The sequence below is a fragment of the Agrilus planipennis genome, unplaced genomic scaffold (assembly GCF_000699045.2).
Source record: "Agrilus planipennis isolate EAB-ADULT unplaced genomic scaffold, Apla_2.0 scaffold81, whole genome shotgun sequence".
Classification (NCBI taxonomy): domain Eukaryota; kingdom Metazoa; phylum Arthropoda; class Insecta; order Coleoptera; family Buprestidae; genus Agrilus; species Agrilus planipennis.
In genome coordinates this window covers 1,158,383-1,181,961 of record NW_020438902.1, presented here as the reverse complement: position 1 = coordinate 1,181,961, position 23,579 = coordinate 1,158,383, and the positions used below count along the sequence as shown (strand labels likewise).

Sequence of the window (23,579 nt, the reverse complement as noted above, 5' to 3'; positions counted from 1 at the left end):
GATGACGTATTTATTTATAAATTTTTTAATTATAGACTAGATCGAATCTTATATATTGATGACATGGGTTGTTGGTAATATGGAATACCAGTATTCCATATTTGCACCAACTTTTTTCAATTGTATTAGATTTTTATCTTCTTTATTTTCTTTCTGAGGATGCCACGAAGTACTGATCGTCGGCCTTGCGATAATAAAAGAAAGCAGTACAAGGAAGAGGACATGGCTAGGGCTATCAAGGCGGTAAGAGAAAGAACAATGGGATATCTAAAGGCATCCAAATCCTATGGGGTTCCCCGCACAACGCTCTTTCGTCTGTGTCAAATAAATACAGTTCCTCCAGATAAAGCTGCAGTGACCAAGCTTGGAAGAAAATGTGTTTTAGGACCAGAGCTGGAAAAAATACTAGTTGAATATATTTTAATAATGGAGTCCAAATTTTATGGGCTCACGATGACAGATCTGAGACGCATGGCTTATCAGTTGGCCATAAGGAATAAAATCAAACACCCGTTTTCAACTTCTGGATTAGCAGGCAGAGCTTGGATTGATTTGTTTTTAAAGCGACATCCAATGTTATCAATAAGAAAGCCGACAGGAACATCATTTGCGAGAGCTGTAGGTTTTTGCAAAGAAAGAGTTGACGGCTTTTTTGACCTCCTCGAAAAACAAATGCCTTATTCCCCACACAATGTTTATAACGTAGACGAAACAGGTTTAACAATCGTCCAAACTAAAGTATCGTCAGTTATAGGGCTGAAAGGTAAACGTCAAGTTGCTTCATTAACATCAGCAGAGAGGGGAGCATTGATTACCATTATATTTTGTATGAATGCGGCTGGAAACTTTGTCCCTCCGTTAGTTATTTTTCCTCGAAAAAATATGAATATGCAACTTATGAAGGGAGCTCCTCCTGGGTCCGTAGGAACTGCACATCCATCAGGTTGGGTACAATCCCATATTTTCACCCAGTGGTTTCGTCACTTTATTCAGTTCACTAAACCAACTCAAGAAAACCCTCTCCTTTTAATCCTTGATGGCCACTACAGCCACACTCGCAATATCGACGTTATTGACCTTGCAAGGGATAACCATGTTAGCATTTTATGTCGGCCCCCCCATTCAACACACAAGCTCCAGCCTTTGGATGGACTCTTATTCCTTTTGATATTATGGAACTATTTGGAAATGCTGCGGAACAAAACGCGGTGAAAAGTGGAATTAGCGTTAATATTCAAGAAGCTATAACAACAAAACTTTCTACCTCCTCTTTCGACAAACCTCCCTGCTCCAAATCTTTGACTGCTGTTGTCGAAAAACCTTCATGTTCCAAAACGCCATGCAAAGACACTGCACCTTTTAGAATTGAGCAAAATCAAAACTCTGCTTCAGAAGTTGATCTATATCTAACCCAGGAGCTTGTCTGTTCGAAATATCTCCGCAAGACAATTGGATCGACTGTTATAACTTCTTCACCTTACAAAGACGAATTAAATGAGTCAATAAGTAAAAAAACTGAAAAGGAAGCAAAAGCACGTGGCGTTAAAAGAAACTTGTCTTCTAGAAAATCTTTGAAGCAAAAAAGAGGTTCTCAAACACAAAAGAAGTGAAATCACATAGTCAAACGGCCAAAGAGTGAACTTTCTTCTGATGGATCCGAGGATTCAAGAAAGAATGTAGAATTTGACGATTCTGACAATGATTTGGAAAATATGCCGGGACAATTACAACCGAATAAGGACGATGCTCATTGCATGTTTTGCGAACATGCGTTTTCTACTGATCAGAGGAGAGGATTATGAGTTCAGTACTTAATGTGCTCAATGTGGGCCTATAATGAGTGTGCAAGCGCCGAAAAAGACGAGTATGTTTGCGACTGGTGCAAGTAAGCAATATATTGGTTTATTATATCTTAGGTTTTTAACGCATTCCATATTTGAAACCACCTTTTTTTAAATGTGTATTTTGTAATTTTTTCATTTTAAACTTTTTTTGTAATAATGTTTTGGATTATTACACATTTGCTTTTATATGTTGGTGTATAATTGTCTAAAGTACCTTTTCCCTAATTTTGTGTTATTTCTGCGCATTAAAAATTTTTTTCTTTGTACTTAACAAAATGGTATTCCATATTTACACCTTCTCCTCTACCATTGCCGGAAGATTTGAAAGTCACAGATTTAATAAACGGTGAATGCATAAATCCTAAGGAAATAACAGATTTTTATTCCACAGTATTGGGTGGTTTTAAACGTCGTCGTAGAAACAGCGACAGTTTTCAAAGAAAGTGTAATTCTTTAACAGCAGACTAGTATATAATGTGACAAATGGTAATATTAAAACTGGAAAACATATTACATTGGGTATGACGTTAAAAAGTTTAACGAGCAGCCGTAAGGTTGTCGAAATTATTAACAAATACGGTCACTGCTGTAGTTACAACGTTATAGAAGAATTAGAAACGGAAGCAACTTTTGCTTTAACGAATCGCACAAGTATTTGCCCAGACTCTATTTCTTTATCAAATGACTTATTTACTGGAGTGGCATTTGACAATTTCGATCGTTTTGTTAATACCACCAGTGGCAAAGATACATTACGCGATACTGTAGGTATTATTTATCAGACAATACCTAAAAATAATGATGTCGATGAGAATGTATTTGTTGAACCTGAGAATGCCTGTATTGAACCTGAAAATACTACTCGTGTAGTTGATGCTCCTTCAGCCAAAAACAAAAAACGGAGAAGAACTTTTGACACATTTGTACCAAATTTGCTTCTTTACACAAGAAAACCACGGTTATTAGAACCATTATTATCATTAATTGATCCACGACATATTAATCAAATACATGTTGAAACTCTTCCTCAAATACAAAAATTGGATACATTATGGATGATTTGTCACGCTTTGAAGATTCCGAACACTCCAATGTGGGTTGGTTTTAACTATAACGTTGTTGAAGACATCAATATTTCTAAGCAAAAAATTGCGTTGCCATTGAAACTAGTGGTGGGCGTTGAATCAACGAACTAGTTTATTTAACCGTTTTTCCACCAGGAACGCTTCAACCGTTTTTCGTTGGTCGGTAAACCAGTTGAAAGTTCAACTAGTTTAAAAATGTAACGCTCAACGCTACCCAAAAAAAAACGAAATGAACCGAATTTAAAATGCAACTACAATGCATAAAATAACGTTATATACCCTTATTGCGTATATTATGAAGGTATCAAGGTACAAAGAAACAAATGAAAAATAACTCAATATGCAATTTTGATAAGCTATTTTCGTTAATTTTAATTGTTTAATTTTATAGTTAAGGAAAAACTTGCGAATTATAGTTTATGGCATTTACAGTAAGGTTATTTAATTTTTTTAAGATATTAGTACTTGAATAAACGTTTAAACAAATGAAAAATAATTCAATATGTAATTTTGATAAACTATTTTCGTTAATTTTAATTGTTCAATTTTGTAGTTAAGAAAAAACTTGCGAGTTATAGTTTATGGCATTTACAGTAAGGTTATTCTATTTTTTTAAAACATTAGTACTTGAATAAACGCATTTGTTTTTAATAAATTAGTATTAAATAATGAAGGAGTACCTTCTTAGGTACCTATAATTTATATCGGTATCAAAATTTGTATTTGAACTTGTATTTTGCATGAAATTAGTGAGATGTTATTTATGGTGCGCATGAAGGTGGAATAAGTTTATCAACTAATTAACGTTTAAAAAAAAAACGGTCGTTTCGTTGTCGGTGAAAACGTAAACGACCCACCACAAGTTTGAAGATGGAATTTTGGTATAGTAGGTAGTTGGCCTAAACTCATATATTTTAAACGTGAATAGCCAATAGATACTGCTACGTTTAGAATTTATGATACCCTTTACCCTTGGTCATTTACTACTACTACCCAAGTCTCAAATAAAATTCCCGCCAACATATAGATAGGTAGATACTATTGTATTATGCTATTCTTGCTGTAGGAGATCCAAACAAGAAGAAATGTAAAAAATCTGCACGTTTGCCGTAACAGGTTCATCGAGTACCTAACTAGTTAGGCGAAATAAATTAACTCAATAAATGAATCATTATTAATTAAACAGCAGATTTTGTACTACTCTGTATTTTTCTTTTTTCATTAATGACTTAAAATCATTTAATTTATTAAACTCTATACCTACGTATTATAGGTATCATATTTTTAATAGATAAAAAATCATTTTAACTACTGTACTATACCTACACGTTGTCGCTAATTTAAACATAAAAATGTTTTTTGTTAATTTTTTTAAATATCAAATTATTATGTGAATAAAAACTTCAGAACGCTTATTGCCAGTATAATTTAAAAAGATTCATGCAGTGGTAGTACCTACTACTTATATCGTATACAAAGAAAGGGTCAAACTTTACAAACCGTTTAAATAAATAGAAAGGTGTAGAAACTTAATGTAAGACAAGAATTAACAATATTCATAGCTTTTTCAAGATATACTCGTATTTTCTATCTTTTCTCTACCTACGAATAAGTACCTATAAATAACACTAAAAGTAGGTAAATGAAATTATCGCAAACATAAGCGAACAAAATGTGTTTAAGTAAAAGTATTGATGAAAGATTACATTGTTTTACATTTTAAGTACCATTAGGTACTTGTATGTAAAAATGGAGTATTTTAAGCAGACGAAGTATGTAATTTGTTAGACAATTTTCAATAATAAAATGAATAGAAATACTCATTTAAAAAATGACAATTCTGCCCTTTTATTATACGGGTTAAAAGAACTAGGGAATATTAGGACAACATCTGCTGAAGATGCTACGTGGACGTAGATTTTATGATTGTTCCATCGCTTTAAAATATGAAATATACAGTAGATAATAAAGACTCCTTTTCGTTTTTTGTAATTTACAAAGTAAACTTTACATTTGACACCCAAGAGGTCGTTTTTAAGAATAGCCAAAATATTGGAAGGGACCAAGGGTAATAAAACAGAATGTCGTCTATATAAGATTTTTAAGTTTTACATTTTCGTTGGTGGAAGAAAGATCCTTTAATAAATTTGCCAAGTGGATACCTGGCTACAAATTACCAACAAGAAAGACATTATCGAACTCGTTATTACAGGAGGTGTACACAAAATGCGAAGATGATGTAAGTGTGCAACTTGCTGAAGAAGTAACAACTATGTGCATCACCACGGATCTTTGGACTTCGCGAGTGACGGAAAGTTATATCGCCATAACAGGACACTATATTACAAAGAACTTTCAATTTAAAACAACTCTTCTTGGATGTTGCCATTTTTCCGGGAACCACACATCAGCCAATATAGCTGAACAAATTGGGGCGTTAATGGATAAGTGGCATTTAAGAAAAAAAATTAACTTCGCAGTGACGGATAACGCTGCCAATGTAGTAAAAGCAATTAAGGATTTAGATTAGATTTAGATTTTAAACACTTTGGATGCTACGCGCATACCTTAAACTTAATTGTTGAAGATGCGTTGAAACCGCTTAAACCTTTAGTAGATAAGGTAAAAGCAATCGTCGGTCATTTTAAAAAAAGCACCACATCATCGGAGAGGTTGCTCAAATACCAAAACCAACAAAGTAATGAATCGCCAAAACGGCTTATTCAAGATATAGAGACGAGGTGGAACTCTACTTTTTACATGATACGAAGATTTGTTGAGTTGGAGGAAGCAGTACGCTCAACAATAGCACTAGTAAGTAGAGAGCTGCCAATCCTAAAAAATGAAGAATGGGTTACACTTTTGCAGTTGTGCCAAATTTTACAACCAGTTGAAGAGGTAACGAGTATGATGAGTGGTCAAAATTACCTAACCGGTAGTTACGTCATCGTGATTACTCGTTGCCTCAAGGAATCCTATAATAAAATTTTGGGAACAAGTGATCTTCAACAGGATATAATTAGCGTAGCAAAATCATTAAAATTAGGTTTAAGTGAAAGATTTAAAAACATTGAGCAAAGTGGCACATTTGCTATTTCAACTTTTTTGGACCCACGATTCAAAATGAAAGCCTTCGCAGACCATAACGAAGCAAATAGGGCCAAAGAAAAAGTAAGAAGTCTTACAGCATCTTTGATCAGTTTAAATTTAAGCAACGACAACAACCATCATCAGATGCCAACATCTTCAAAAAAAGAACCGAACGAATTAAGTCCATGGCAAATATTAGACGACATAATTGAAGAGAATACCACACAAGGGACGCCACTTTCAAAGGCGATTAAAGAAATCGATATGTACCTGGGTGACGACTTCTTACCTAGGAAAAATTCTGCAGGCGAGTGGAATTGCCCACTTGAATGGTGGAAAAACCATCGCCATGTTTATCCGAATTTATCTCAGATATTTATTAAACATTCTAATATTGTGGCAACATCGGTACCATGTGAGCGGATGTTTTCGAAATCTGGGCTCATTGTCAATCAACGGAGGACCAGATTGACAACACAAAAAGTAGAAAAACTTATGTTTTTAAATATAAATTTAGATAAAAATCGTTTTTAGAATGTAATTATAGTATTTAAGATTAGTATAGTTTTCCTTTATTTCATTTTTACAAAAAAAAATTAATACAAAAAGAAATTGTATTTAGTTGTTATGTTTTAATAGTTTTGTTGTACATATGCATAATAATTCGTAATATACAAAATATTGAATATAAATTTAGATAAAAATCGTTCTTAGAATGTAATTATAGTATTTAAGATTAGTATAGTTTTCCTTTATTTCATTTTTACAAAAAAAAGAAATTGTAAAAATTTGTATTTAGTTGTTATGTTTTAATAGTTTTGTTGTACATATGCATAATAATTCGTAATATACAAAATATTGGGTAATAAAGTAAAAATGCTCGTTTCGATTATATTCATTGTAAAGTGTAGGTACACTACACATGTATAGATTTCTAACGCCCTTGAGCATGCCTTTCTACCTACTATCCCCGTCTCTTTGCTTTTCTATAATTCTTAGAAATAACTTCCTTTTTTCATTGACAACTTAAGTAAATAAACTTTAATACTATAAAATGTGTCTGCTTATACAGGAATCTTAAATGTATGCTTTTAGTCTTTTAAATATTAGTTAAATACTGGGAATTATTTCTCGTTTAATAATATGAAATAATTAAAAAAGAAGTAGAATAAATAAATATGATAACAATTTATTATACTCCGGTCAGACCTAAACCTCAAAAAGTAAAAAAAAATAGACCAACTACTCCTTCAACAAAAGTAACCAAAACAACGTTGATCTATTAACGTTGAAACGTTAACTAGTTTACCAACTAGTTAACATTAAAAAAACAACGGTTTCGTTTCGTTGTCGGTGAAAACGTAAACGACCCACCCCTAATTGAAACGATGAAAATAAGTAAAAACATCGCTAAAGAACCAAATCAAGAGTACCTACTTAGAAATTACATACGATTTAGCCATAGCCAAAGTAGCCCTCCAAATCCAATCAGTTGAGCGGCCGTTCTATGACAATTTATTTATACATCTTGGACCATTCCACATTATGTTGGCTCTCTTCAAAGCAATTGGGAAGTTCATAAGTGGCTGTGGCTTAATGATAATTGCTGTCGACAGTGGAATCATTGCTAATGGATCTGTTGACTGATTTCTTCTAGGCAAACACTTTAACAGGTGTAAACGTTTGCACCCACTCATGGCAGTAGGACTTGAAATATTATATGTATTGTGAATTCTTTTTAAAAAAAACAGGACTATCAATAGACGATGACACACGCACACAATTGATGAGAATAAATGATGAGCCTAATGCTGAAATATTTGAAAACAAAGAATTGAGAAAAATAATCAACACATATCGTGCACACAAAGACCGGTGTAAGAGAGGAGTGTTCGGTAAAACTGCTCAATTTTACATGACATATATTGATCTGGTTAACTATTATCGCTTACTGAGTCGCAGTATTCGATCGGGTGATTTTCAATTATTTAAATACATTTTGTCGAAAATATCAAGTTTATTTTTTGTCACGAATCAGCCCAATTACGCTCGATGGTTACAAAGATACCATGATAATTTATTAAAATTAAATGAAACTCATCCACGTTTAGATAGAGCTATGAATGCTGGATACCTTGGTATTAAACGTACTAGTAAGTCTTTCTTGAGACAACCAATAGATTTAACACTAGAGCAGACAATAAACGCTGACGCAGGCAGAAGATTGACAGGTGTGGTCCATTTTACTAACTCAATTTCAGCTAGACAACGTTGGGCTAAAAGTCACGATATTAGAACATCGGTGATCTCTCATACAATGAATGTTACAAAATTAAATGGTTCGAGTGAAATCACTGAGATTTAGAATCCCATGCAATAAAAAAAAATGCTGAACAGCTTGAAAAGTTTATAAATACTTTTGAAAAATTTTTAAATCCCTTTGATACAGAGTTTGATCCAGACTCTCTTTTTAATATTGCAACTGGAAAGGCAGCTTCAAATGATGTTGACAATTATTTATTAAATTTTGAAAAAAATGGCACAAGCATGAAAGAAGAATTTATTCAAGAATGTGCCATTGACAACACGAGATTTGAAAGACCAATAAAAAGAGTCAAAATCATTAATTTTTCCGTCGAAACAAACAAACATAAACCACGACTCCGTGACAAACTTAATGAAATACGTGTTCAACGAAATTTATTTGGACAATTGCTTGCATTATCAATAGATATGAATATTGATTTAGAAAAAGTTCTAACTTATCCGATTACACTAACTCCAATGTCTTTGTGCCATATAGACGGATCTATCCATAAAACGGCAAAATCTGCTTTGGTTACTATTCTAGAAAAAGAAATAGACCTGACAAATACACCGTCATACTTCGATATTGTCGTTGTTGATGGATTTCATCTGATACATACTATGAAAAATCTTCCGAATACATTTGGTAATATTTCAAAACAAATTATGTTAACTTTAACTGCTACAAAAGCTTCACGAGTTGATTTAATTTTCGATCAATACTTCACTCCATCAATTAAAGATTACGAGCGCAATCTACGTCATGAAAACAGAAATATAAATTATAATATTACAGGCCCAGAACAGATAAGACCGGTAGATTTTACTAAAGAACTCAAAAATAAATCATTTAAAGAGGCCTCAGTAGAATTTTTGATTAGACACTGGATGACGGATGAAATGGTGCCATACATTAAGAATACAGTAATCAATGTAAATTATAAGCATTGCCATAATTATGTAGTTAAAAACAATTCAGTTATTTCGATTATTAATGATAATTTGTCCTGCATAAATCACGAAGAGGCAGACACAAAAATTGTGCATCACATTTGTCAAATAAATGAAGACAATCTGAATATCTTAATTAAATCATCAGATACTGATGTATTAATTATAATGCTCGGAAATATGGACCATTTATCTAGTGACTCATTGCACATTTTTATGAAATACGGTGCTGGAAATAAAAAAAGATGCATTGCGATAAGTGAACTTTATACCAAACTTGGACCATCGTTATCATTAAGTTTACCAGGATTTCATGCACTGACCGGTTGTGACTATAATCCATCATTTTTCAATAAAGGGAAAAAACGGCCTTTTTCAATTCTTAAGAAGAATTTAGAACATCAAAAAGCCTTTAAACAACTTCGAAGTGCTTATATAACAAGGCGCAGCAGTGAAATTTTTCCAATTATTGAAAAATTTGTCTGTGAAATGTATGGCAGCAAAGAAGTTACGGTTAACGAAACAAGATACGATAAGTTCATCATCACTTATAAACCAAATAATGTGGATGAGCCATTTAATAAAAAATATATAAATTACGATTCATCAAATTTACCACCGTGTGGGTCCGAATTACATCAGCATTTTCTACGCGCACAACATATAGCGAGTATATGGAGTAATGCCAATATTAAAGTACCTACAACGTTAACAGCAGAAATAATGGGTGGATTATTGATGGTAATAAATATATATACAACTGGTATAATGGTCACACTGTGCCACCATCTATTTATGATGCTCTTTTACAATCTGATCAGTCTAATGACATAGAATCAGGTAAATAATTTTTGTTCTTTATGGGTACATATAATGTTTGTATGTAAAATCTTTTTTTCTTCATTTCATGTTATTAATAAAAGTTTTTATTTCTTTTCTAGAAAAGGANAATATTTGTTAAATAAATAAAATTTATACTTTACATATAACTTTTTATCTTTAATTTCGGTGATCCTTCATCATATCTTTACAATAGAATATATCATAACCTTACTTTCTAAAATTGAAACCCGTACTATTGCGCTCGCACTCCTACCGAGCGCCATAACTATTATATACACACCTTGCATATACCTGCAACTGCTAGAATATTCTGGATTTTTAGATATACTTTTTAAACAGTTGAACGAATGTTCCCTCAAAATTTGAGCCTTGTGCGAGCAGGTTATGAATTACTCTACCATTGACAACTTTGCTATGCTCTGGCACATACTTGAACAAACCGCATCCAATTCTTCATCTGACACGAAGAAAAACGCGTCATGGCGATGCAATCGCATTAGACACTGAAGAAAACATAATATTTTTACCAAAACCAATTTACGAAACGTTCACCGACGAGTGACTAGATTTTATAAATAAATCAACAAAATTTGCAATTACCTACAAAGGGAGATCCAATAAGGCGGAGCTAATTGCATTCCAACTAATTTAGTACCAGGTGGGAAATACGTTCCTGCAACTTATCTATGTTACTAATAATCCATTTTTGGTTCTTAAATATTTTACATCGGCCAGCATTGACTATTACAAAAATAATGGACATATCAAATGTGCGGAAAAACTCGATCTGATTTGCATGGAACAACGTGAAAGAGAAATAAACTTGTAAATACAACGACTTTACTGCAACCCGTGAAACTACTAGTACATATTACTACATTTAAAAATAGAAGTGCTTATTTACTACAAAATTTGAACTCCTAGTAAATTTATGCAGGTTCAGTTCTGTTTTGTGACGCTTCCTCTTATCTACACAAAAATCTAAAAGACCAACGTTCAATTACATCATAAAACATTCAAAAGGCCAAAGTTCAAAAACGTTGAAAACAACAACCAAATATTGGCGTCCTCCTCTAATTAGGGACATAAAAAACAATCAATCGCATTCCAAAAAGTGGTGACCGAAGGATGACCTTGAAAGACATCGCAGAAGTTATTCTGAAGGGATTTGGCGGAACAATATTGAGCTACCTCTTCAACATTCATCTCCAAACGCGTGAAATTCAAATTCGAATGGCTTCTCCCAATATGAAGACGATCCAGAGGCTCTTAAAAACTTCCTCAGGATGTTTTAGAGGTCAAACAAAACACATTTGTATAATCCTGGCCACGAGGCTTCGGCCTTCCGCACGAAGAATGACCTATAAGATGCCATTAGAGGTCATGAGAAGGAACTGAGGATGGACAGGCCATAAAAGTGTCATAGTTTCTCTGTAGCTATACTACTGAGGTCACTGTTGAAATATGTCGAGAAGAACCTCAGGCTCAACTTTTAATATGTGAGTTATGAATTAAATGGCATAGAAATGGATAAAGTGTGTGATCCCGGTAGGGCAAGTACAGTGAAAGCCTAGATATTGTAGAATAGAAATCAATGTCGAGCACTTGACATTGCCAGCTGGAATTACATGGATAACATTTAAGAACAACTAATTAGTGAACAGAAGAAACAGTTTATATTTCGTATACCTTTAAAATTCCTTTACGGTTTTTTAATGACTAAAATTGTGAAGCTATCTAACAATGACACTTTGACAGACAGTTTTCTATACAATTTACGTCACGGAAAATTTTATTTCAATTAGATTTATGTGGTTGTTTGCTGGATGAGAAATAATTATGTTGTCAATAATCGATGTCATTAGTAGTAGTAATATAGCGGTTCTGGATAAGAGTGGGGATGATTACTATTGGTATTATTATCTCCTTTCTGCGCATGCGCGGGGCGTGGCTTGTGCATTTTTATTTCTGATTGGTTGTTTTTTTTGAGAGGGGGCGCGGCTTGTGATATCTTTCGACCAATGAGCGTTCGTTCTTTTGGATAGGAGTGGGGGTATGACCGTATATGGTATTACTTTTCGAGGGGGCGTGGCTTGTGATATCTTTCTACCAATGAGCGTTCGTTCTTTTGGATAGGAGTGGGGGTATGACCGTATATGGTATTTTTTTCGAGGGGGCGTGGCTTGTGATATCTTTCGACCAATGAGCGTTCGTTCTTTTGCCNTACTATTGTTTTCCTTTTTCGCAGAGTGGGGTGGATCATCTATTTTGAACTCTTTCCTTATTACAATGATTATAAAAACATGGATGTTCCTGGAATTCTTGGGGTTTCTCTTTTTAAATTAAATATTTTGACAACTTATTTTACGCGCAGTAACGGATCCATAACTAACGTTATCCATTTTTTTTAAATTGTTTATATACAGCATTTGAGATATCTGCTTTGTGTTTGCGGTTATAGTAAATTAAATTAAACTTTAGGTTTCATTTAGATTATAATATTTTTTATTTACATATAGGTATAATACAAAGTAGTGTGGTGTCTTATAAAATCAAAAATTATAGGAACTGACTATTGTTGTTGTAGTATCCCATGTCGTTAGGAAACATTTAGTAGTTCATGTTCTTGTTGTTGTTTATCTTGTGTGTCCTAAAACTCTATACATTTCATTAATTCAAGGTTATATATCTTCCCCTTTTGCCCATGATTTATTAATACATAAGTAAACGTAGATAATTCCAACAACTGTCTGTCGTCTAAACCGTTGTAGCGTTCAGGTAGAAACAATCGCTTATCGCCATCTAATTCAGCAAGCACCCGTTCACCGTATTTACTTGGAAATCTAGTCATTTTAGTTATTAAATAACCCATTCCCTGTTCCATACTATTCAAATTTAAGAAATTGTACGCACCGAAAGAAGTGAATGCTTGTATTAGAGACACCTGATTCTTCCCTCTATTGTTTTTATGGCTGGTTGAGGCTTTCGCCTTAGACGATACCGCCAGTTTCCTAGTCTTAGTCGTTATGGAGGTCATGGTAGGTTTCTGTTCCATTTTGATTTTGATATTCAAACGGCAACCTCTATCAATACAAATAATACTAAATGCTTACTAGATGTAAAGTTGAGTCGGATGTGATTTAAGCTTAAAATTTGAGTCTTTTATACTGATATAACCTGGTAGACTTTTGGAACGAGAAACACACGTGGGTGTTATTCATGAAGAAAGCAAATGGTGATTATAATTTGTTTTTTATAATTAACAACAAAGGTCGATAAGCAGATCCGTTTGACGTCAATAATTTTTTGTTTAAAAAAGACTCATACCGGGTGTATCATCTGTTTTGCGTATTGCGTAAATGTATTCTATAGATGTAACAGATAATAAGGTTGTAAAGAAAGAGAAAGGGGTTAAGAAAATTGCTGTAGATAAATTAAGTATAACCAATTACAGAGATTGTTTGTATAAGCTGAAGACTTATTATAGTAATATGTTAATATTTAGATCTCAAATACATAATATATATACGCAAAATGTAAATAAAATATCCTTAAGTTGTTTAGATGATAAGAGACATATAAAGGAGGATGGGGTTTCAACCTATGCTTGGGGTAATTACAATATAAAATAAAACTGTTAAATATATTTTTCTTGTTTTTTTTCTTCTTTTCTTATTTTTTTAAAACAGTAGGTACATGAAATAAAGATATATTTTAAACCAAACATTAAATTAATGTATCGTGTTTACGTGTTTTCCATGAAGAAAACAAATGGTGATTATAATTTGTTTTCTTAAAATTAATAACAAACGGCGGTTAGTAGATCCATTTGACGATAATAATTTTTTTAATAAAAAATATAACCTGGTAGACTTTTGGAACAAGAAACACGTGCGCCAAATGTGTTTTTCATGAAGAAAACAAATGGTGATTATAATTTGTTTTCTTAAAATTAATAACAAACGGCGGTTAGTAGATCCATTTGACGATAATAATTTTTTTAATAAAAAATATAACCTGGTAGACTTTTGGAACAAGAAACACACGAGCGCCAAATGTGTTTTTCATGAAGAAAACAAATGGTGATTATAATTTGTTTTCTTAAAATTAATAACAAACGGCGGTTAGTAGATCCATTTGACGATAATAATTTTTTTAATAAAAAATATAACCTGGTAGACTTTTGGAACAAGAAACACACGAGCGCCAAATGTGTTTTTCATGAAGAAAACAAATGGTGATTATAATTTGTTTTCTTAAAATTAATAACAAACGGCGGTTAGTAGATCCATTTGACGATAATAATTTTTTTAATAAAAAATATAACCTGGTAGACTTTTGGAACAAGAAACACACGAGCGCCAAATGTGTTTTTCATGAAGAAAACAAATGGTGATTATAATTTGTTTTCTTAAAATTAATAACAAACGGCGGTTAGTAGATCCATTTGACGATAATAATTTTTTTAATAAAAAATATAACCTGGTAGACTTTTGGAACAAGAAACACACGTGCGCCAAACGTGTTTTTCATGAAGAAAACAAATGGTGATTATAATTTGTTTTCTTAAAATCAATAACAAACGGTTAGTAGATCCATTTGACGATAATTTTTTTAATAAAAAATATAACCTGGTAGACTTTTGGAACAAGAAACACACGTGCGCCAAATGTGTTTTTCATGAAGAAAACAAATGGTGATTATAATTTGTTTTTATAATTAACAACAAAGGTTAGTCGATAAGTAGATCCGTTTGACGTCAATTTTTTGTATAAAAAAGACTCATACCGGGCGTTCGATCGTTTTATTTCTTTCTGCGATATCATACAATGTATTCGCATCTAGTAATAATATGTCTATTAAATAAACTGTTGGCTCGTATATATTAAAATGTATATCGCTTATTTGCGCGTCTACTTTTCTAATCAAAGAAAGTATACATATCATCCTGTCTCATCCTATCTTAGTTTCTTCTCACGAGATCATACATCGCGAATATAAAAGCTCCAACGAAGGCTCGCTTCGAGCAAAAATGAATCTATCCGAGTGGGTGCGAGAGCGCCTTCCCGCAGATTGGCCCGTAAGTTCATTTATTTCTAATCTAATCTAAACAAGTGGGTGTTATTCATGAAGAAAGCAAATGGTGATTATAATTTGTTTTTATAATTAACAACAAAGGTCAATAAGTAGATCCGTTTGACGTCAATAATTTTTTGTATAAAAAAGACTCATACCGAGTGTGAGATCGTCAAAGTACATACTAGAAGTGCTACTGAACATAAGTTTAATAATGGTTAAAGCGTCAACAAATCTAACACCGTATTATAAGTCGTCTAATGACTATTACATTAAAAGGGCGATTCAAACATCATCTGTTTTGCGTAACGCCTTCTTTTGTATCGATAAGATCAGTGCAAGGAATTTGTCAAAGAATGATCTGTGTAGGATTATTCTAAAAAGTGATATACCGGATTTTATAAAGAAAGCTATTGAACCCTTATACAAACCAGAAGACAGCGATTATGACTCTGACGAAACAATTCCTGACGATGGAAATTAAGTAAGAATAAATAGCAACTTTATTTACGGTATTTACTTAGTTCTGAATTATTTTGTTAAAGATCATCACAGGACTACACAGCAGGTTATTTCTAAATAAGAACATATTTAAATATATCTAGTTTGTATTACCGATAAGTGAAGTGTTCAAAATAGTTTTATGCGAATTTTGCGGCTTATCGTTCGAAAAAATAGGGAAACAGAGACACTGTCGATTAATACATTGCGCTCGTAACCTTTCCTTAATGTCTATAAAAAGAAAACAGCTTCAACCCTCTACCAATGCTGAACAGAGTTGTTTAGTTTTAAGAAAACGTAAACTTTTGAAAGCAGCATCGACTTCAAACAGGGTTTCGAAGATATGTAGTATGTTTAGTAGAAGTTCCTTTAAATGTTTGGATTCCACACCTCAGAACCATATCGCATAAACAGAAATTTTCTAGCTGGCAACACGAAGAAGGCTTTAAGGTATGTTATTGAAAACATTTTTTGTTATTTTGTATATATACATATATTTACATATATATTTTTTTACATAACTGTCATAACCTGTAACGGATAATTTACAGGTTGTAAGAAGCAATATCACGCAACGAATTGAAACCCTTCTGTTTGAAAACAAATGGGACGAATGTTTGTTGCCTTAAGAGAAGTAGAACTGAGGGCTATTCCCGAACTAAAATGTCAACTAACTAAACATTCAGCTTTCAAGTTTAATATGGAGTTATTAGGTCAGTACGCTAAATTACTCGAGGATCAGTTAACAGTGTCAGTTAAATCATTTCAAACTAAAATGTGTATGGTAATTAGTGAAAAGGACCTACAATCAATTTTTAACGATATGAAACAGCAGATAATAACAAAAACTGATGAATTTCAAGAGGGGAATAGTGGCTGGACATTAGTGAAAATACTTTATTTAGAACTTAATATTAATGAATATAATGACATAATGACATAATGAATGACAGGGTATCTTCTTATGGTACGTATACCATAATGATAAATTTTTACGACTTAAGCTTTCCGCTTAATATTGGTGAGATATCAGCCTTTGAAGCGCTAAACGAGAACATAAGTGTGAACGTGTTTGGTTTAGAAGGAGATCATGTTATCGGACCATTTTATTGCACTCCGGTAGAAAAAGCAATACACATTAATTTATTGTTTTCGCAAGAAGATGAGAAATCGCATTATGTATGGATAAAAAATATTTCGAGATTGATACGGAGTCAAATTACAAAACATGAAGGACGACTCTATTTGTGTAACTATTGCTTAATTCATTTTCATACGGAATATAAACTTCAGAATCATAGAAATGAGTGCAATAAAATGGTAACAAGGATGCCATCTCCTCTTAAACCTGATGAATGTCAGGTGAAATTTAATCAATTTCAAACAGGTGTTCAAGTACCATTCGTAATATACGCTGACTTTGAATGTATATTACAAAATATGGTCACTTGTTTACCTAACCCATCTGTCTCTTCAACCACGAATATTCAGCAACATATTCCATGTGCATTCTCATATTATATATGTTGTATTTACGATAACAGTTTAAACAAATTACGTGTTTATAAGGGATCCGATTCTCCTAGAAAGTTTGTAGTATCTCTTGTGAACGATATCAAGAAAATTNGTAATTAGTGAAAAGGACTTACAATCAATTTTTAACGATATGAAACAGCAGATAATAACAAAAACTGATGAATTTGAAGAGAGGGATAGTGGTTGGACATTAGTGAAAATACTTTATTTAGAACTTAATATTAATGAATATAAACCATTAAAAGGATCGAGATACATTCCCTTTCCTATCAATGTACAAAGAAAACATGCTTGTATTAATGTTAAGAATAGAGATATCATTTGTTTCAAATGGGCAATAATTTGCGCCTTAAGTGGTGTTGACATTAATACTGACAGGGTATCTTCTTATGGTATACGCGATATCAGTTCGGACATTATTGTTTTAAAGAATAATTTAATGATAAATTTTTACAATTTAAGCTTTCCGTTTAAGATTGGTGAGATATCAGCCTTTGAAGCGCTAAACGAGAACATAAGTGTGAATGTGTTTGGTTTAGAAGATCATGTTATCGGACCATTTTATTGCACTCCGGTAGAAAAAGCAATACACATTAATTTATTGTTTTTGCAAGAAGATGGGAAATCGCATTATGTATGGATAAAAAATATTTCGAGATTGATACATCATTAATTAATCCTTCACCTCGAATAGATGAATAACGACTGATTACCCTACTTCGCTTTTTAATCATTTTATATGAGCTTATTCAGTTAACGGTACTCGTAACCAACTGATTATTCTTAAAAAAGAGGCTTTACATATATACTAATCAGTTCTCAGTATGCGTTTGATTCGACAACATGAGGAATTACCTATTCAAAATATTGATGTGTGTAAAAATCTTATATCAACATCTTATTGCAGACACAGCAAGTTGCTACCCAACAGTATACGAGGACTAATCGTAGGCCCTTCTAATTGTGGAAAAACTAATGTGCTCATAACCTTACTCGAACATCCTAATGGATTAAAGTTTGCAAATGTTTATGTCTACTCAAAATCGTTATTCCAGCCCAAATATGAATATCTCAAAAAGTTACTTTCTGGTATAAAAGGTATAGGATTTTACGCGTTCTCCGAAAATGAAGAAGTATCGCCCATAGATGAAGCTAAAAGAGATTCGGTGTTTATTTTTGACGACGTCGCATGTGAAAACCAGAATCATATACGTTCGTATTTTAGCATGGGACGTCATAAACATATTGATACTTTTTACTTAACACAATCTTACACTCGTATTCCAAAGCATTTAATACGAGATAACGCAAATTTTTTAATTGTATTTAAACAAGATAATCTAAACTTAAAGCATATCTATGATAATCACATTAATACGGATATGTCTTTCAAACAATTTTGTGTTATATGTGCGGAATGTTGGAATGATGAGTACGGGTTCTTATGTATTAACAAGGACTGTTCAATGGAAAATGGTCGGTATCGGAAAAATATAGATACATTTATTGTACTATAAATACCATGGCTTATAGATTTACTATCATTTAAGTGAAACGCAGTAACCTAGGAAGACCAATAGTACTATTATTACTTGGATCGCCGTAGAAGCTTCAGGTATATTCAGAAGCTGATAAGCTGTTAAAAACTGTTAGAAAGCTGTTAGAAAGCTGATCAAACCTGATCAAAAGCTAATAAGCTGTTAAAAAGCTGTTAGAAAGCTGATCAAACCTGATCAAAAGCTAATCAGATACGTTTGTTGTTTATGTTATAACTATAACGCCAAATATTATGAACGAGAAACTGATCAAGGATATAATTCAAACTCGAAATATAATTAAAAAAAAAATATGAAACATTAAAAGCTAACGAAGTAGAAGATAAGTCTCAGTTGGAAAGACTTTTCGAACCTGTAACGAAACCTTTAAATAAACTAGCGGAGATACCTTCATCATTAAAAGAAAGTTTAATTAAACCAGAATTAAAAGAAAATCCACCCGATTTTGATTATTTATCAATGTTAACACCTCAGCCTAAAAAGAAGAGAAAAATAGCTAAACAGCAAGATGCAAGAGAAACTAATATTAGTATGGCACAAGAAGAAGATACCGATTATGAAACTACTGAGAATGATTCATCACCATTCTTAGACAATTTTGACCACATGAAAATGCCACCTCAATGGAGTCCTTTGCGTGAAACTGATACCTTTATGCAGTCTCTTAAAATGGATAAAAAAAAAATTGATTTCAAGTACGGACCGCATTTCAGTGTCCCCGATAATTCGTGGAAAATTGGAAATTCGCCTTTCTCCCTTAGCAAGAATACTTTTTTTATAAACGACAAAGCATATGAAATTACTCCCGGATTAACAGAGTTAATTTTCAATAAAAAACCTGACTCAAGTCGGTATAATGCTTACGACGAAAAAAATTATTTAGACATTGTAAATGACAATAATTTAATTCATCGTGACTTCGATAAAAGTAAGCAACATGCTGGAAATAAAAGTCTTAAGTACGTTCTTATTAAAAAACTGTTAAATCAAAACGCCTTGACAAAAGGATCTGGCTTATTGAAAACATTTAGTGATAAAACAGACTATATCTACTGGAATGATGTAAACGAATTAGTTAGCCGCATGAAATTATTACTAGCGTCACAACAAGCAGGTCATACGAATCATCAGAACGAAATTATTTCCATCATAGAAGAATTAAAAGAGGCTAACTATATTATATAAAAAGTAACATACACCATTTGTTTACAGTAGTAAAATGGTTATCGATAAGTTCGGACGTTCTTCATCGCCTAAATCTCATAGTAATTCACGCAACCGCACCTTTGGTTTTACTTTAACCTCAAGTGGTGACTTTGATTTACTACAAAAACGAATTTGTAATTTAGCTCAAATACCTATCGACGGCAATGATGCTGCGACAAAATCTTATGTTGACGAAAAAGATATCCAAATTACCACATTAAAAAACGAGTTGCGGTTAAATATTCATAACTTAAATAGTACATTGTTGAAACTTCAAAAAGAACATAACGAATTAAAATCGGAGTTTTCTGAAAGCAAATTAAGGAAACTTGTCTTAGAATCTCCAGCAACATCGTCAACAGGACCATCAGGTTTAGATTTAACAACGTCGTCGCTGAAACGAAAAGCGGAGAAAGCGAATACATCAATGATTATTGTGTAAAACAAGTTAACAAATGAGTAAACGTCAACTAGTAAACGAGTTACATAGACCTGTACGTAGAAACTTTAAACGTCGAACCGTTATTGTAAAAGGACTCAATGATCTATGGCAAAGCGATTTAGTAGAGATGCAGACTTATGCACCAGAAAATGACAGATTTCGTTATTTATTAACAGTTATTGATGCATTTTCTAAGTTTGCTTGGGTTCTACCGGTTAAAAATAAATCAGGATCTGACGTAACTGAAGCATTGAAGCAAATTCTAATTAGACAAGCACCGAAAAATTTACAAACAGATTTTGGTAAAGAATTTTATAACAAAGAGTTCAGTAATTTAATGAAAAAATATGAAATCAATCATTACTCCACTTATAGTACCCTAAAAGCCTCAATTGTTGAACGTTTCAATCGAACATTAAAAGGATGGATGTGGAAAGAATTCAGTTTAAATGGTTCATACAGATGGATTGACCTTCTTCAGAAGTTGGTTGACAAGTATAATAACACAATTCATAAAACTATCAAGATGAAACCAAACCAAGTTAATTTCAGTAACGAAGAGATTTTATTAAAAACTGTATACAGCAAAATTAAAGCATTTCCTAAACCAAAATTTAAGATAGGTGACTTGGTACGCATTAGCAAATATAAGCATGTTTTTGAAAAGGGATATACACCAAATTGGACAACTGAAATTTTTGTGATTGAGAAAGTTAAGAATACCAATCCTTGTACGTATATTCTTAAAGATTATAACAATAAAATAATTCACGGATCTTTTTATGAATACGAGTTGTTAAAAGCTAAACATCCTGATGTTTTTCTTGTTCAAAAAGTTTTAAAAGAAAAAAATAATAAAGTATATGTTAAATGGTTAGGCTTTTCTAATGACCATAATTCTTGGATCGATAAAAATGACCTCTTGATCTAAATTAAGAATAGGTTAACAGGAGGAAACAGGGGTAAATGCTTCGTGAATACAATAGTATGTCATTTTCAAGTTAGTACTTGAACAAAGTGTTTCTTCAAAACTCGCCTGTGTCTGACTATTTCCCAAAAATGAAATTTGTTTTTTGTTACATTTTTCTCATTTTGATAGTTTCATATCATACAATAGCATCCCTTCCGACAGTGGCTATTCACTTAGACGAAGATAACATATCCAGATTAAAATTCCAAGTTACATTGCCAAGTAACGAAACCGTAGAAATTAATTTAGGATTTAAACTATTAACACCCAGTGAACCTTTACCAATCTTTAAGCTTGAAGCTCTTGTTAAAAGCGCAACCGATAATGAAACAGCTACAACAATTGTATCAGTACCTACTACTGAAGAAGCTCTAACGACTACAACATTTGCATCAGTAATCACCACTACTACTGAAGCACCAATAGAAAGACAAATGAATCTGATTACAGTAGACGAAGCAATTAAAGTTTCCGAAGAAATCTACTTCAAAAGTAAATGGAAATTGCCGGTATTATTGAAAGTGAACAGCCTTACTTTCGACATTTTAGGTTGGAATATGCTGAGGGTATAATTTTACCTATTAGATGTACCTACGAAGCTAATTATAAGGAACAGCAGCTAAAAATTTCATGTTACGAGTATCGCGAGCTCGGACACCAACGAGTTTTAAGTAATGGGGAAATTGAAAATCTCACAACACTCGCTTCAACATATATACCAGAATATATCGATGCTCGAAATTTTAAACAAACTTATACTATGACAATTTCTTAAAGAAAATAGGTGTACATTTAAATTATTCTTGTTAATATATTTCGTATTTTTTATTATTTTTTTATTTTTTAAACACCCTTAACCCTACCTATGTGTGGTTTTAAAAAGGAGTGTATGTCAGTGAATTTCATCAGTCTGCTTAAAATGACACTTCTTACAACAAGTCTGCTTATTTTTTCTTTGTTAAGTGACAACAAATTTTTAATCTATCGGAATCCTAAATTCAACAATAGCGAAGCTTTTATCTGTTTGAATAAACACAATTGTACGTGGCCAGATTACTGGATAAGACTCACTCCATTAATCCAACATGATATCCCAGTTTTTGAATCGACTTCTGTTCCTCAAACTAATACAGAGATTGTAAAATATAAATCGAAATTAGTATATTGTAATAAAACACACAGTGATACCTTCGTTAACCATTACGCATAAACGCATCTGGAAATTCATCTCTGCTAGTATCTTCTATCGAAAATTATAACATTAACGAAGAACATTCATATCACATTTATGTCCATTTTGGACTTTTCAGTATTACAGCTGTATTGCAATTATCGCTCCTTGTTCGTTCCCTAGGTTTCAAATATGATAACCTCATACGCTAAGAATAATATTTTTGGTTTGGTGGGATAAGCCTATATAAAGTACTGAGCTGTAGTACAGGAAGATCATTTTGATCAGTAGTAGTAGGTCGATAGTTGTGTGCGATAAAAGAAAAAAAAGACACACAATGAAATTTATTGTGATTGATATTCAGGGATTCAGAATTCCCGAATTTATACCGAAAGAAGTTACATTTGTAAGTGGACAACAAAGTGGGCATTTCCTGTTCAAACCGCCAACATCATTTCATGATTTGAACAACAACTCAAAAAGGCAAACAAAATGGTTAGAACAAAACCATCATGGAATAAAATACTCTACAGCAGGGGTGGGCAAATACTTTAAAGCGCGGGCCAAAATGAAATTTTCAAAATGTCTCCCGGGCCGGAGGACTATACCGCGTATGCTTTGCACAAGCGGATGTTTTGGATGGAGTTTTTTCCCTGCCAATTTTTTTTTGACAAAAACACTAAGTATCATTTCAATTTTAAAAAAATTTGTCACGTAATTTTTAAAGAAATATTATTATAAATAAATGGCTATTAGATAAACCAGTCAATGAAAGATTTTATTTTGTTACTTATTTATGTCTTAACGATACAAATTATTTTATATTGACACATAGTTATTACAATTTAACATTTATATTGCATTTCGTAAATATAATAGCAAATAGAATTTAAAAAAGAAAAGACAAACATCAAACGTTAAAATAAATATTTAAAGTTAATGCGAAACGTGAAATCTCGAATGTTCATCCGACATTATTTCTTCAAAATTGGGTTCCAAAT

General features: G+C 32.5%; 1 protein-coding gene across 1 annotated transcript in view; it reads left to right on the top strand.

Annotated features, from left to right (window-relative positions):
* The window catches only part of LOC112904078 (putative AC transposase), a 19,604-nt gene extending 13,037 nt beyond the window's left edge, over positions 1-6,567 (top strand). The window contains 2 exon segments of the mRNA XM_025973302.1: positions 4,989-5,456; positions 5,459-6,567. Coding sequence (XP_025829087.1) covers positions 4,989-5,456; positions 5,459-6,553 — 1,563 coding nt within the window. The 3' untranslated portion in view covers positions 6,554-6,567.
* Positions 6,568-23,579: the final 17,012 nt, after the last annotated feature.